Here is a 15,128-nt window from a genome sequence, read left to right as displayed (position 1 = left end):
TGCGCTTAATGAACACGAGAAAAACATGAAGTAATGAGTGCAAAATTATCTTTTAAATGGTCCACAGTGATACAGAAGCAGTCAACAATTAATCTACCTCTTCATTTTGTCTACAGTCCGACATAGGCTTCGGGAAACTGGAGACGTACGTGAAGCTCGGCAAACTGGGAGAGGTACGTCTCTGCCGATACTCACAGATTCATTTCAGAACTATTTTTCAGACGGTGGATGTTGATGTTAACTCGAAGTTAAAGGGAACATCTTCAGACACAAATTAAGCATGTCACTGGTTTGCTGACCACAGGTTGTTTGCCAGTGTTCATTATACTTATCAAGACTTTGGTGAGTCAAGGCCCTCAGGAGACTGGATCCTGTCAACATGTGTACAACACTTAGGTTTGTTTATATGTCAACACAGTACAAGCTACAGTATAACCATGTGTGCAATAGTTAGAAATAGAGTTAGGAGGGTTAGTTTAACAATCTAATCCGTTACAATTTCTAGTTACATGTGAAAAATGTAACCTATTCTTAGTTTCAAAAATGTAAAAGTAAAATCCTTTTTGTTACTTTTGGACTACCTAATTATTAAATGCAATGCAAATAAATCCAAGAGGAAAATAAATTGCATTAAGATGCTTTAAACATAAGTGTATTAAGTAAGACAACAGAACAATGTGACCTTAGAAAAGAAGAAGATATTTAGGATCAAAAATTATTTTATTGATAGGATAAAAACCTGCCTTTCATTCAGCATATGCAGGCAGTAGCCTATACACCAACAATGAAATTCATGAGCACATACTACAGTTTAAAAAAGCAGAGATCAAATCTGAGCTGACAGAAGATGCTCCGTTTTAGTTTAATACACACAGTTAAGATCACACACACTATTTTATCAACATATAGGTTCACCTGCTGAATTAAAAACAGGACAAATGAAGCAAAGAAAGTGGAAACCATGAAGCAGATTCAGGCAGTAGAAGTAGAGATTCACACTTAAAGTATTATCCTACAGAACAGTACAGCTCACAGAGAAGAGACAACATCTGATCCTTTACAACAAACACTATCTGCTCTTTGGTGTTTCCTAACATGGTAATCCCCCATTCTTTTATGTAACCGTAAGGGAAGAAAGTTACTTTTTTTCAATCCTGATTATGTAATCGTGTCACATGCATGTTAAGCACAATCCAATGCCTCAGCATTTATCTGACATCCCTCTAAGGAGTCAGGAATGAATAATGACAGAATCCGTCCGCCTTAGTTCCGGTCACAAGACTCAGCAGCAGATAACAGCGGTGGTGAAGGATCGAAGAGAGATGCTTTTGTTGTAAATTATCATGACCTGAGGCTCTCAAAGGCACCGTTTATATGCAGCGAGAGACAACGATCTGAACATGTGGCAATTATGAAATGTATCTTATCCGCTGATGTGTATTTCTCAATATCCGAATATTTTAGTGTTGGCATTTTAAGCTCACTTGCAATAGTTGCTATAAGCATACGACTTAACTCACAATGTTGAATACAAATGATGTAATGGGTTAATGGGTTTGTTGCTTCAGCTAAGAAGCATTCGACTGAAACCTAACTTAAAATGACGGCAGCACTGATCGAGGTTTTCTGTAACTGTCCAAGTCTGTTCATTTTCTTTCCCATTAACCAGTCTTTAAACACTGCAGAGCCCATACTGTGTTCCTGTTAGTGTTTACTTCCTGTCTGTATTCTTCTGCTGTTCCCTTTCGTGTTTACTTCCTGTCTGTCTTCTTCTGCTGTTCCCTTTCGTGTTTACTTCCTGTCTGTCTTCTTCTGCTGTTCCCTTTAGTGTTTACTTCCTGTCTGTCTTCTTCTGCTGTTTCCGTTAGTGTTTACTTCCTGTCTGTCTTCTTCTGTTGATTTCTCTGGCGTCCAGCTCTCTATCTTTTAACCTCTTTCCTCCTCTTGCGCTCTTTTTTTCTTCTCTTTACTGGGGAAAGTTTAGCTATAATGAATCCAATGTTACGTGCTCTCAACAAATATATATAAAAAATATTCCAGGGTGTTCTCTGATGAACAAAACTAAGGTTTGTTGTCCACAGCTGATGTTAAATTGACCGGACTTCTTTCTGCGGATTGATATGACTACATATAGTCCCTTGATCCTCCTAAGCAACAGTCTGTTAGCGAGTATTAACAAGCTCTGATGTCCAAATTGACCAATCAGAATCCAGTATTCAGATATGTTGTGTAATAATCAGAAATGATCATATCCCTGCAAAAATAAATATGCATTAACTGCATTTATTAAATCAAATCCTGATTGAGAAGCTTGAATCACATTGATACGTAGTTTGTTGAGGCTAGTCATGGATGACAGCTGTTTAAACTAATAACCTAATTCAGTCCGATGGAATACATTATCTGTTTTAATTTATGTTAATGTACTGGGGATGATGAAACAGATTCCAATCAAATAAATGTAGCAATTATGTCGCTATTAATAGAAAAAAAAAGACATTTGATTAAAAGCTTTTTAGAATATTCGATTACCAGAATCTCACCTACTGTGTGTGTGTGTGTGTGTGTGTGTGTGTGTGTGTGTGTGTGTGTGTGTGTGTGTGTGTGTGTGTGTGTGTGTGTGTGTGTGTGTGTGTGTGTGTGTGTGTGTGTGTGTGTGTGTGTGTGTGTGTGTGTGTGTGTGTGTGTGTGTGTGTGTGGTGTGTGTGTGTGTGTGTGTGTGTGTGTGTGTGTGTGTGTGTGTGTGTGTGTGTGTGTGTGTGTGTGTGTGTGTGTGTGTGTGTGTGTGTGTGTGTGTGTGTGTGTGTGTGGGTGTGTGTGTGTGTGTGTGTGTGTGTGTGTGTGTGTGTGTGTGTAGTGTGTGTGTGTGTGTGTGTGTGTGTGTGTGTGTGTGTGTGTGTGTGTGTGTGTGTGTGTGTGTGTGTGTGTGTGTGTGTGTGTGTGTGTGTGTGTGTGTGTGTGTGTGTAGGGGACATATGCCACAGTGTTCAAGGGGAGAAGCAAACTCACAGAGAACCTGGTGGCGTTGAAGGAGATTCGGCTGGAGCACGAGGAGGGAGCGCCGTGCACTGCTATCAGAGAGGGTACACAGACAAACACACACACACACACACACACATTGATTTGTTTTCCGGTCCAGGGGTGATGACCTCAGGCGGATAATATTTCTATTTTAGTCTCAAGGTGGGACAGGAGCACATTTTAATCTGCCACTTTCACTTAAATGGAGCTTGGTTATTGCCCTGGCTCAGGAGGTAGCTGTGTTAATAATGCATGGTCGATCCTTCATCTGGATTTTACATTATTTGCACTAACTATGAGAGTGTTGCCTATTTAATTATTTTTTATTCTGTACATATTTCACCTTTTAGAGATTATTTAATTTGAGTTGTTTAAATTTACCATCATTCTGATATCTATTACCTCAAGCCTATGTGTCTCAAATCTATACTGCATACTTTGTGTACGCTGTAAAAGTTGCAAAATAAAGGATACTCAAGAGTCACTATGCAAAAAAATACATTTTTACCAACATTGTAATCCTGCTAATAATCCCCAAACATTAGCAATTGTAACACTAACAGGATTTCATCTTATTTTCATGACTGTAAAGCAAAGCAAGGCATGGCAAGTTTATTTATATAGCACCTTTCAACACAAGGCAATTCAAAGTGCTTTACAAAAATGAAAGACATTAAGAGCATCAAGAAACATATTATAAAATGGCATTTAAAACATGAATAACAAAGGTACATGAATAAAGGAATATAGTTACCTTTTGTATGTATCCTGATTAAGTAATATGTTACTCCCAAAGCCTGTACATGCCCTTATAAGTAGAAGATTATTGGTGCATTTAGTTCAAATACTTTTGAATAAAGTACTGTACTTGAGTAAATGTACCTTCAAACACTCTGTATAGTAGGTAGATTGTTTATCGTAGTTTCCACTGTTACTGTTATTTTGACAGTATCTCTCCTTCTTCTGTCCACGCAGTGTCTCTACTGAAGAACCTGAAACATGCCAACATCGTCACGCTGCACGACATCATCCACACCGAGCGCTGCCTCACGCTGGTCTTTGAGTATCTGGTGAGTACATCGTCCGCTTAGCATGCAGGTGTTCACACAGTATTGATAAAACACCTGAACCTTTGAAAGAACATCCATAACTTTCATCTGTTTGCAACTCACAAATTATTTATCTAATATATCATATTCCAATTACTTGTATATAGACTCTTCTTGCACTATTTCTATTCTATTTTATTTGTATTTACTTGCACTATTTTATCTGTTTTATTGTGTTGCACTGTTGGCGGAGCCTGTGACCTAAGATTTTCATTGTCATAACTACACTGTAGCTATGTAGGAATGACAATAAAAGCCTTGAATCTTAAATTGAATTTGAACTATGGGTAGATTTGAGTATGCCTGTTGTGTCTTCCAGGACAGTGACCTTAAACAGTATCTGGACAACTGCGGGAATCTCATGAGCATGCATAACGTCAAGGTGAGCAGCAAGAACATATCACAGTAGAGGCACCAAATACAAATATGAACTGGAAAACTAGCATAATATCAGAATCAGAAACAGGTTTATTGCCAAGTAGGTAAACACATACAGTACGAGACATTTGACGTGGTGTTATGGTGCATACATAAACATACATACAAATTAAAATAAAACAAAAACACTGATAAAAAAACTATTTTAAAGGTCACCTATTATGCAAAATCCACTTGTTCATGTCTCTTCTACATCAACATGTGTCCCCTCTGTGTAAAGAGATTCTGAAAGTTTCAGGAACAAAGATTCTCTCTCTTTTTGTCCTGATCCATTTATATAAAAACCTGTCTGAAAATGAGCTGATCAGATTTTGGCCACTTTATGATGTCATAACGATTGTTTGGCTTGTGTAACCATTAGCCAATCACCAACCAAGGTAAACCCCCCCCCCCCACCTTATCACCTGAATCTCCTCCTAGAGCACCATTAGGCGCTTTCACACCAAGTACTTTGCCGTAATTAGTTCCCAGTACTTAGTTCATCAGAACTCTTTAGTTCTGATGAACTAAAGAGCAGATCGCGTTCACACCGGAATAAATTCCCTGAGGGAGGATTAGGCAAATTAAGCCGCTGACGTCACTTCTTCTTCTGCTTTGGGTTTACTGGCAGGCCGCAAACAACTTCACGGCGTATACTGCCACCCGAAGTCCCCGGCCGGAAGTCCCCGGAGTTGGGGACAGGCTTCAGTAGAAGCTGCTGGGAGTCCCAGCAGCTTCTACTGAAGCCTTCCGAGTAAATCGCCAGAACGCCGACACCTCCTCATCTCCACCGCTCCCATGTTTTTTTCCCATGTTGCCATAAGTTAGTCTCTCTCCGTTGGTGCGCTGGGCTAATGCTAATAATGCTAATGCTAGCATTAGGGCGTGGTTTGCATTCCGCCCAGCCAATCAGAAATAGCAACCTTTTTCTTCCATGAAAGTACCTGCTCTCTAGCAGGGATTAAAAAGGGGGTGAAAAGGTTCTCATGAACTAAATTCTAGTTCCGGATTTTTTTGGTGTGAACGCAAAATTTCAAGAACTATCGAAACTGTACTGAGAAAAGTACTCCGGTGTGAAAGCGCCTATTGTGTTCTTTTTAACCAAATATCTCTCAGAGGGGCGTGGGGAGTGGCTCGTTATTTTCATCTAAAGACAGGGCTGAAACAGAGGGGATTATGGGATGCTGCAATGATCTGTTTGGTATTTGGAGCCAAATACTTCAGAGACATGTTTTGTATATATCTGAGAACTATAATATATTGATGAAAAACAGCATAATAGGGGACCTTTAAGAAAACTATAATAACATTACAAAATATAGCAATATTTACGTTGAATATGGTGGAAATATGTCCTCTTTAATCCTCATGATATACAACATTTCTGGTACAGATATTCATGTTCCAGCTGATGCGTGGTCTGTCCTACTGTCACAAGAGGAAAATCCTCCACAGAGACCTGAAGCCTCAGAACCTGCTCATCAACGACAAGGGCGAGCTCAAACTGGCCGACTTCGGTAGGAAAAACAGCCGATTCACATGCAAAACACACACATATTAAACGATGCAAATGTGGTCGTAAAAACACATTTAGAATAAGACAGCCTGATTCCCGACACGATTGACTTTTAAATATATGTTACTGCCACTCGGCAATCTTTGGTCCCTGACTCCTTTAGAACCCTTACTTGCTGTAACCTAGCAACTGTGCCCCTCTCTCTGAGTTTCTCTCTTGAATTTTGTGCTGGATGTGGGTAGATAAACCCACCGGGACTCCCTCACTATTGTTCAATAGTTTTATCACAGCATATGGGCAGATAGATTCAAAGACTCAAAGGGCTTTTTTTGGTCATATGCACAATAGTTACAGCGTAGTTGCTGGCAATACAAATCGATCAACAAAAAAGTCCAAGGCTCCACTAACAGTAATGCATAGAGTTTCCTAAAGACATAAAAAGAAAACACAGAAAATATAGTTTAAGAAAAAGTGCACGGGGCCACAAAAATGCAAGTAAAATGCAAGAATAAGTAAACTATGAACATGTAACCTAGATTGTACAGTTGACTTACTCCTTGAGGAAGTGTTCCAACATTTGTTATTATAACACAATGTATGTTATGTTATATGAGGTTTAATTGACCACTTAAAGAATCTTGTGCTCTCGTACACTTTTAGCCCACTTTGTAAGACTTAATTGTGTACTGTTGAGTCACACAGTATACTTGACATTAAGAGGGAATTTCAATGTCAAAATGATATGAATATTATGAAAATACTATAGTAATGAATATGTTTACAAAAATGCCCAACGTTTTAAACTTCAGTACAAAGAATATCACAGGGCTACTAGAGTAGCTGAAGAAAGTGGGATAGAACTTCCAAAAGACCGGCATCCACTTCCTGGTCTCTACCTGAAAGCAGTTTGTTACAAAGATAGATGTCTTGAGGACTGAACTTAAGTGTCTTCATTCAACCCAGTCTCACAAAAAAACGTGTAATAGCTACGTTGGTCCACAGGGCAAAACTTAGTATATTCACAAATAACTCTCTCAAGACGTGACATGGATACAATATGATTTCCTTTTCATTTCTAATGACCGGTGTCCATGTCATGTGATCGCAAACTTTCCTAGAGTGAGGGGAAAAAAACAAGATTATTATTATTATTTGAGGTCTCACCAGGAGGACGTGAATATACAGTATACAGTATATACACGTCCTCCTGGTGAGACCTCAAATCATTTTCCTAATATATATCAAACTATAGATCCTACACATCCACTGGACGTAGATTTTAAAAGTACAATATACACTAATAAAAAAGCATTATAATGGCCCAACTATCCTACAATTTAGGATTTTCCACAAAAAATAAATCGGGTGTCCCCCATGTTTTTTTTTCTCACGCTAGGAAAGTTTGCGATCACGTGACATGGACACTGGTCATTAGAAATGAATAGGAAAAAAATATTGTATCCATGTCACGTCTTGAGAGGGTGATTTGTGAATATATTACGTTTCGCCCTGTCGACCAACGTAGCTATTACACATTTTTTTGTGAGACTGGGTTCCTTTATTACGATGTTGTAGTGGGTAGAAACCCTAACAGTGTTGGTGTTTTCCAGGTCTGGCGAGGGCACAGTCTGTCCCCACAAAGACTTACTCCAATGAGGTGGTAACACTTTGGTATCGCCCCCCCGACGTGTTGCTGGGCTCGACAGAATACTCGACACCCATCGACATGTGGTGAGGAACACAGTATTATTACTTTAGGATATCACTGCACTGCAAACTGTTGAAACTGTTATTCCTCAAAATAATTCTGGATCAAACACTATGTTGATGTGTGATTGTAGTCTCTCTCCAAAGTAAGAACTAATGAAATGTGGAATGGTGGGTATATGGATGGATGGATGGATATATAGAGATGGATGGATGGATGGATGGATTGATGGATGGATGGATGGGTGGGTGGGTGGATTGATTTCTTTATCTATTAATTGATGAATGGACAGATTTATGGATGGATAGATGGTTATATATAGAGGGATGGATGGATGGATATATAGAGGGATGAATGGATGGATGGATGGATTTATTGATGGATGGATGGATGGATTTATTGATGGATGGATGGATGGATGGACGGACGGACGGATGGATGGATGGATTTATTGATTTGATGGATGGATGGATGGTTTTATTTATTTATTGATGAATGGACAGATTTATGGATGGATAGATGGATATATAGAGGGATGGATGGATGGGTGGATTTATTTATTTATTAATTGATGAATGGACAGATTTATGGATGGATAGATGGATGGATTGGATGGATGGGTTGACTTAAGTACCATTGTCGATTCATTACATTTATTTGAAATTGAGTGTTTTTATACCGTAGTATAAGTACTTTTTCTCAAGTAAAGAATCTGATAACTTGTTTCCATCACTGACTGGCAGTATTAATCCTCTCATAGGACCCTGGCACACTGAGAACCAATGGGTTGTACCAACAGAGCATGCAGTTTTCACTTGGATTGTTTAATCTTTCTGCAAACCAATAGTAGTGTCAACCTAAAACTGGATGTCAGTCAGAGAACCCCACCAGGATATCAGCCCTGGTACTGAGCATTTATGTCTCTTGGTAAATGAAATGAATGTTTAATAACTAGAGGATCATCTAGGATTTCTATGAATCATGCATATCTATTAAAGTCTCACAGGTAATAACCGAGAGATTAGTCACTATTCGTACAATGGAGCTTATTCATCTGCATATTCCTTGTGCATTTTGGCTGATTAGCAGCATGCCATGGTGGAAAACACCAGAGGTGGGAAGCAGTGGAGTACAAATACTTCGTTACTGTACTTAAGTACATTTTTCTGGTATCAGTACTTCACTCCACTACTTATTTTTCTGACGACTTCTTACTTTTACTTCTTACATTTTGAACACAAATACCTGTACTTTCTACTTCTTACATTTTGAACACAAATACCTGTACTTTCTACTTCTTACATTTCCCAAACAGGCTGGTTACTTTAGTTTGAATGTGTGTTTGGTGGCGTGATCATTATTATTTAGAGTCATTGCGTGCCTATTGATTTGAACACGATCCGTGTATCCATCATTTCCTGGTCTTCTCTAAAGAAGAGGGGCCAATGAAAACGTTGTCATGTTGCCGTTGTTCAGCATGGAAACATTCATTAGCTAACAATGACATTATTGTTCTATTCATATAAAGGGAGGTCAGGTACTCTTTAAATCAGCTGCTAGTTATGGGTACTTTTTACTTAAGTACATTTCAAAGCCCATACTTCTTTACTTTTACTTGAGTAAATATGAGTATCTGTACTTCTACTTGAGTAAAGGATGCGTGTACTTTTGCCATCTCTGGAAAACGCACACAGATCTGGTAAACCAATGAGGATTAAAAGTGTTTCTCTAGCAGCCTCCAGCCTTTTATGAGCTCACCTAGCTACATATCCTCTTCTGTGACCACAGGGCGCCTCTTCATTACTGCGTCAGTGATGGAACAAAGGGCTGCACCGTGCCCACTCACACCACATGTGTTTGCACTTATGATCGGCGCTCTTTGAAGTGTGTTAGTGCGTTTGATGATCACCTAGGGTCCATAATTGAAGGGCTCTTTTTATTTGCTCCTCATCCCTGTTTCTTCCTCTCCTCTTGCAGGGGCGTGGGCTGCATCATGTTTGAGATGGCAACAGGTCGTCCACTGTTTCCTGGGGCCACGGTGAAGGAGGAGCTACACTTAATCTTTAGGCTTGTTGGTAAGAAAGCACAGGCTAAGATTGAGTAATATGTGCAATGAGAAGAAGTGATGTAAGCATGCAAGCTTACATGTCTTTGTTTCTTTGTCTTTCAGGCACTCCAACCGAAGAGACTTGGCCTGGTATCAGTTGTAATGAGGAGTTTAGGTCTTACCTGTTTCCTCAATACAGACCTCAAGCTCTCATCAACCATGTGCCCAGGTAACAATAACTGTTACTGCTCAGATGAGAAGTGTCTGAGGAACAATTTAAAAGACTCTACAATGTCTACTTTGTCTACAGTCATGCTTGCAGCTTTAGGAGCGGCTGTGTTCACTACTTTAGCTTTGCTTTTAGAACGCTAACAGATGCTAACTAGGCTAACTGCACACTGCCACTTTTGTTATAAACTGAATTATCAAATTGTTAATCTGATGTCAACAAGGAAAGGTATAGAGTGGTGCACGGATGACTTATTTTGTTTGCCGATCCGGAAGTTAGCATCACAAGGGCTCACTCGTCAAAAAGCGAATGGGATTTTTCCATTGGATCTGGTATATTGCAGAAAATAAGCTCTGTGGTAAACACTTTTGTTCAGCAGGATTGTCTCCACACATTAAACCCAGTATGTGATTTTCGAAGCGGAAATGCAATCGCCAGAATTGAAAAGCTAACGTTATGATATAAGCCAACTACAAGATGGTTGTGCATCACTGACGCTAAGCTAAAGGTTGCTAATGTTCAGCTTGATGACGCTAAGTAGTCTCATTTAGCCCCTTGTTATCATCCGCCTTTTTTAAAACACAAAGAAGCTTAATAAAGTGGGGTATTTACTGCCTTTTATGTCGTAGAAAAAAGAAAAAGATCCACCCTTTTATAAGAAAATTGTATTAAAAAAAGCAAGTTATCTTTCCATCTTTTAGCTTACTAATACAATATATTATTGCTTTGAAAAAATATAGACCTTTTGGGGGATCATTTGTGGAAAAAACAAACAATTGAAGCTAATGTGTATGTACTTTCCTAATCAGCATGTAGTTGTTCCCTTAATAGTCACAATACAGACTGATTGTATTTGTTTCTCTGCATCAGGTTGGACACAGAAGGGATCGACATGCTGACCGCTCTGCTGCTGGTATGACACAAAGAAAAAGGACTGTGACTCACCTGAATGTGAGAAGAAGTGGACTGTGATTAATGTGCTGCTTTTATTCTGTGATTGCAGTATGACAACAGGAGCAGAGTCTCTGCTGAAGCCTCTCTACGATACCCCTACTTCACCAGTCTGGGAAATAATATACATAATTTGGCAGACAGTAAGCAGACACACACACACACACACACACACACACACACACACACACACACACACACACACACACACACACACACACACACAGACACACACACACACACACACACACACACACACTTTGAGTTGTGTGGTTGTGAACATACAGTATGACTCAACTTCTTCTGAAAAGTGCCACTTTGCCTTCTTAGCGGTGGCCTTTCCAAAAGTGCACATGAACTGCACATTGCTAACAAAGAATAAAGGTCAGAAAAGATGTGACAAAACACATTGTTAGTTTTAAGAGCTTTGGGTTTAAATTAATTGAAGTGCTAACCATAATTCTTATATAAGTGTGTACCATTACCACATTTTCAAACCTTGCATGTGGCTAACATATCTGCCTTTTGTAGTTTTTTGTCAATGTCTTTTATTATTACCACATAACCCTGTTAGCTAAACTCCATGCCATTGTTTTCAAGTCAAGTGCTGAGATCACCAGAACTCTTATATCATTTTGAAACCTTGCATTTGGCTAAAGTATCTGCCTTATTTAGTTGTTTGTCTATGTCTTTTATTATAAGCATATAGCCTGTTAGCTAAACTCTACGTCAATGTTGTCAACCTCTGTGTTTTATCGCTCTTAAAGCAGAGAAGCAGTTATCCAGCAATCCTGAAACATGCCTAATTTTCATGCTTCTAAGTCATCCTCTGTCCCTTTATGTGTTTAGCTGCTTCAGTGTTTTCCCTCAAAGAGCTCCAGCTCCAGAAGGACCCAGGCCACCGCAGCTCAGTGTTTCAGCCTTTAGGTAAGATCCTGCTGCAAACACTATTTATTACCAGAAGTTAGTATCTCTAAAAGGAAAGCCCCTCATTTGATCCGGAGAAGCTAGACTTCTAAGTTGACTATGTTCTTCACGTCTGTATAGCTATGCACATTGTGTGTATATGCCATGCATTCACATGAGTTTGTTTATTATTCTCAAAGTACATTTTAATATAACACAAATGTTTTGAGTCTCACTGATATTTATTGCATGATAACACGGTACGTTTTCAGATTGTCTGCTATGAAACATATTTAAGCCAACCTATGTTTTATCCCTGACAACATCTCAACTCATGTAGTGTCTGTTGACTTAGCTAATTAGCAGAGCTCTGCAATGTTTGCTATTACACAAATAAAAATACCACAAGTCTGATAAGAACTGTAAAGACAATTTAAGTGAACAAGGACTAATTCAATACAGATTACTGTCATACATGTATCTATTTATATACTCTAATAAGGTCTTAATGTACTTAACATGTCCTTCTATGACTTTACTTCCCCCTGGTAAAGTTATTGAACTTTATGGCCTAACTCATAATGCTTAATTTATTTAAAGTTTACATTATTTAATCCTTTTTTTATTGTTTGCAACTCATGGGTTTACAAGTGTAGAGATTACATGAAGTACAGAATTTGGATATAGATATATGAGTCATTGCAACCAAACTGTATCATATATTTCAATCTAACTAACAGTGAATAATCATCATTCTTTCAAAAAGAGTTCAATCTCATTTTGTCTCTCTTTAGGTCGAGGAAAGAACCGAAGACAGAGCATCTTCTAGACGTCACAGAGGAGATCAGAGACGCTCAGAGAAGAGAAGTCGCTTTTCCTACGACAGCACAAAGGCCATCAAAGCTCAGCTCGTTCACAAGCATGCTCACCTGTGTGCACACACCTGCATGTACACACAGACTCATGTGCACTCACTTATTTCCAGGGAAGTTCACCACGGAGCCTCACACATGGTTTCTGGAAATACACTTGTGAAATGACTGAGCAGAGATACACTCATACAGAACATATTTGCACACATTTGCACAATCGACGACACTGAACATGCTGCCATTACTTATTTTCAAACATGATAGATGTATAATTATTCTGCTGACACACATGCATTATAGCTCATGATTCTGACCATTAGGCCCCTAAAATAAAAGCTGCTCTGTTGTAGTGTACACAAACTTGAATATTTTCCATTTAGAGCATACCCAGGGCTTTAGCCATTTAAGGTAGCTATAGCACATCTGGAACCTCTATACACTTGCAGGTGTACAGACATTAAGGTTGTAGAGGTCCGTTCAGTCAAACAACTTGTTGAAAAAATGTGCTAAATGTTTGTCTGACTAAGATTAAGGCTTGTCTCTTGTAAAATGTAGCTTAAAGATTCACCTGCCACCTCTGAACTGCAAAAGATTCCCTCGCAGCTCGAAATATTACAAATGCTAAGATCATAAATTGAACATTTAAACAATTTATGTATTTGTTAGCTATAGATAAGCTAACAGGCTAATTGAGCAGCCAAAAGTTATCATGAGGTTGCTAGCATCTAACAGTTCACAAAGGGTCAACTAAATACAGTAGCTAACACATAAAATATAGATTTCATCATTGTGTTTCTGACCTACAACTAGAGAAAACATATTGAATCTAAAAAGAACCGCTTATTAAAAGCCCAAAGTGCCCTCAGGTTGCTAAAATACCCAAAATGCTAACAGTGGCTAAGGCCTTTCGTGCTAATGGGAACTTGTTAAATTACAAGACAAGAGTTTGAACAATTAAACAATTTATGTCTGCGTGAGCTATACATAAGCTTATAGGCTAATTAAGCAGTGGTTAAACGGGTCAAATTAACAAAGTACGTTAGCTAAAACATGATATATGGCGCTAATAATAGTTAGCTACCGGGAGAAGCAAGCTAGCTAAGAAGCTGCGATGATGTAACCCTCCTGTTGTCTTCGGGTCAAATCTGACCGATTTACTACTTTCATCAATCATAATTTTTTTTGTTTTACATTCGATTGCATTAAGGCTTTATGATATCCTTCACAGTAGACATTTGAACATATACAATTGTTGATCACCACTTTCATTGCATTTTGGATGATTTGGTCAACTTTGTAACACCCATGGTGTTCCCGGTCAAAAATGACCGCCATATAGAAAAGGAATTAGTAACCATCCGGATCAGATAAAACACACACACACACACACACACACACACACACACACACACACACACACACACACACACACACACACACACACACACACACACACACACACACACACACACACACACACACACACACACACACACACACACACACACACACACACACACACACACACACACACACATTCTAAATGTGTCCCCCCCCCCTTATGTGCCCAATCCCCCCATGTGAATCACACCTGGCACACACAAACACACACACATACACACACAGAACAATTTGACACATTTCCCGCTCTAATGTGCCCATCCCCCCACATGGATCACACCTGGCACACGCAATACATGTTCAGTGTCTATTCTTTGTACATTTACTGCAGTTTTTCATGTATACCAGTAGTCTGATATAATATTTCAACCCAGTCTCACGGCATTTCGTGTTATTAGTCACGAAATTAATTTAATCTATTGATTCATGTTCACCAACACGATTTTCGCATTTTGTTCGTGTCACACAGAACGATTTTAAATGCAATGTATTTCTATTGGTAGTGTGTTTCGTGCCTGCAACACGTCTTTTTGTCCGGTCGGGTCTTGGAAGACCAGAAGCTGTGTGGTTCATAAAAACATGTTCTTACTCAATATCTTACCCTAAGCCTAACCCTATCCCTTTTATTTTAAATTGTATAATGTGGGAGTTTTTTTGCCGTCCACGAGGAAAAGAAATGGCTCAGAGCCTCAGAATACTGACATCTGTATTTTTTGTCATCTTTTTTTCCTTCTAATTTGTTATTATTTGGTGCAGGCACGAAACATACTACCAATAGAAATACATTGCCTCTAAAATTGTTCTGTGTCAGAATACTGAAATCTGTATTTTTTTAAATGTCTTTTTCCTTCTAATTTGTTATTATTTACATTGCTTTTAAAATCGTTCTGTGTGACACGAAAAAAATGGCGAAATCGTGTTGGTGAACACGAATCAATAGATTAATTTCGT

The 15,128-nt window shown here is 38.8% G+C and overlaps 1 protein-coding gene across 2 annotated transcripts in view; it reads left to right on the top strand.

Moving 5' to 3' along the window:
* Positions 1-13,969, top strand: part of cdk18 (cyclin dependent kinase 18) — a 50,700-nt gene extending 36,731 nt beyond the window's left edge. For both annotated transcript variants that reach the window (XM_034121939.1, XM_034121940.1), the window contains 12 exons: positions 117-173; positions 2,969-3,083; positions 3,997-4,091; positions 4,450-4,512; positions 5,941-6,064; positions 7,674-7,794; positions 9,749-9,846; positions 9,942-10,047; positions 10,918-10,960; positions 11,051-11,141; positions 11,848-11,925; positions 12,699-13,969. In XM_034121939.1, the coding sequence (XP_033977830.1) occupies positions 117-173; positions 2,969-3,083; positions 3,997-4,091; positions 4,450-4,512; positions 5,941-6,064; positions 7,674-7,794; positions 9,749-9,846; positions 9,942-10,047; positions 10,918-10,960; positions 11,051-11,141; positions 11,848-11,925; positions 12,699-12,733 (1,026 nt within the window). In that variant the 3' untranslated portion in view covers positions 12,734-13,969. The remainder of the gene's footprint in view (positions 1-116; positions 174-2,968; positions 3,084-3,996; positions 4,092-4,449; positions 4,513-5,940; positions 6,065-7,673; positions 7,795-9,748; positions 9,847-9,941; positions 10,048-10,917; positions 10,961-11,050; positions 11,142-11,847; positions 11,926-12,698) is intronic.
* The last annotated feature ends 1,159 nt before the right edge of the window (positions 13,970-15,128 follow it).

The sequence above is a fragment of the Trematomus bernacchii genome, unplaced genomic scaffold (genome assembly GCF_902827165.1).
Source record: "Trematomus bernacchii unplaced genomic scaffold, fTreBer1.1, whole genome shotgun sequence".
Taxonomy (NCBI): domain Eukaryota; kingdom Metazoa; phylum Chordata; class Actinopteri; order Perciformes; family Nototheniidae; genus Trematomus; species Trematomus bernacchii.
This window is presented reverse-complemented; position numbering and strand designations above follow the sequence as displayed.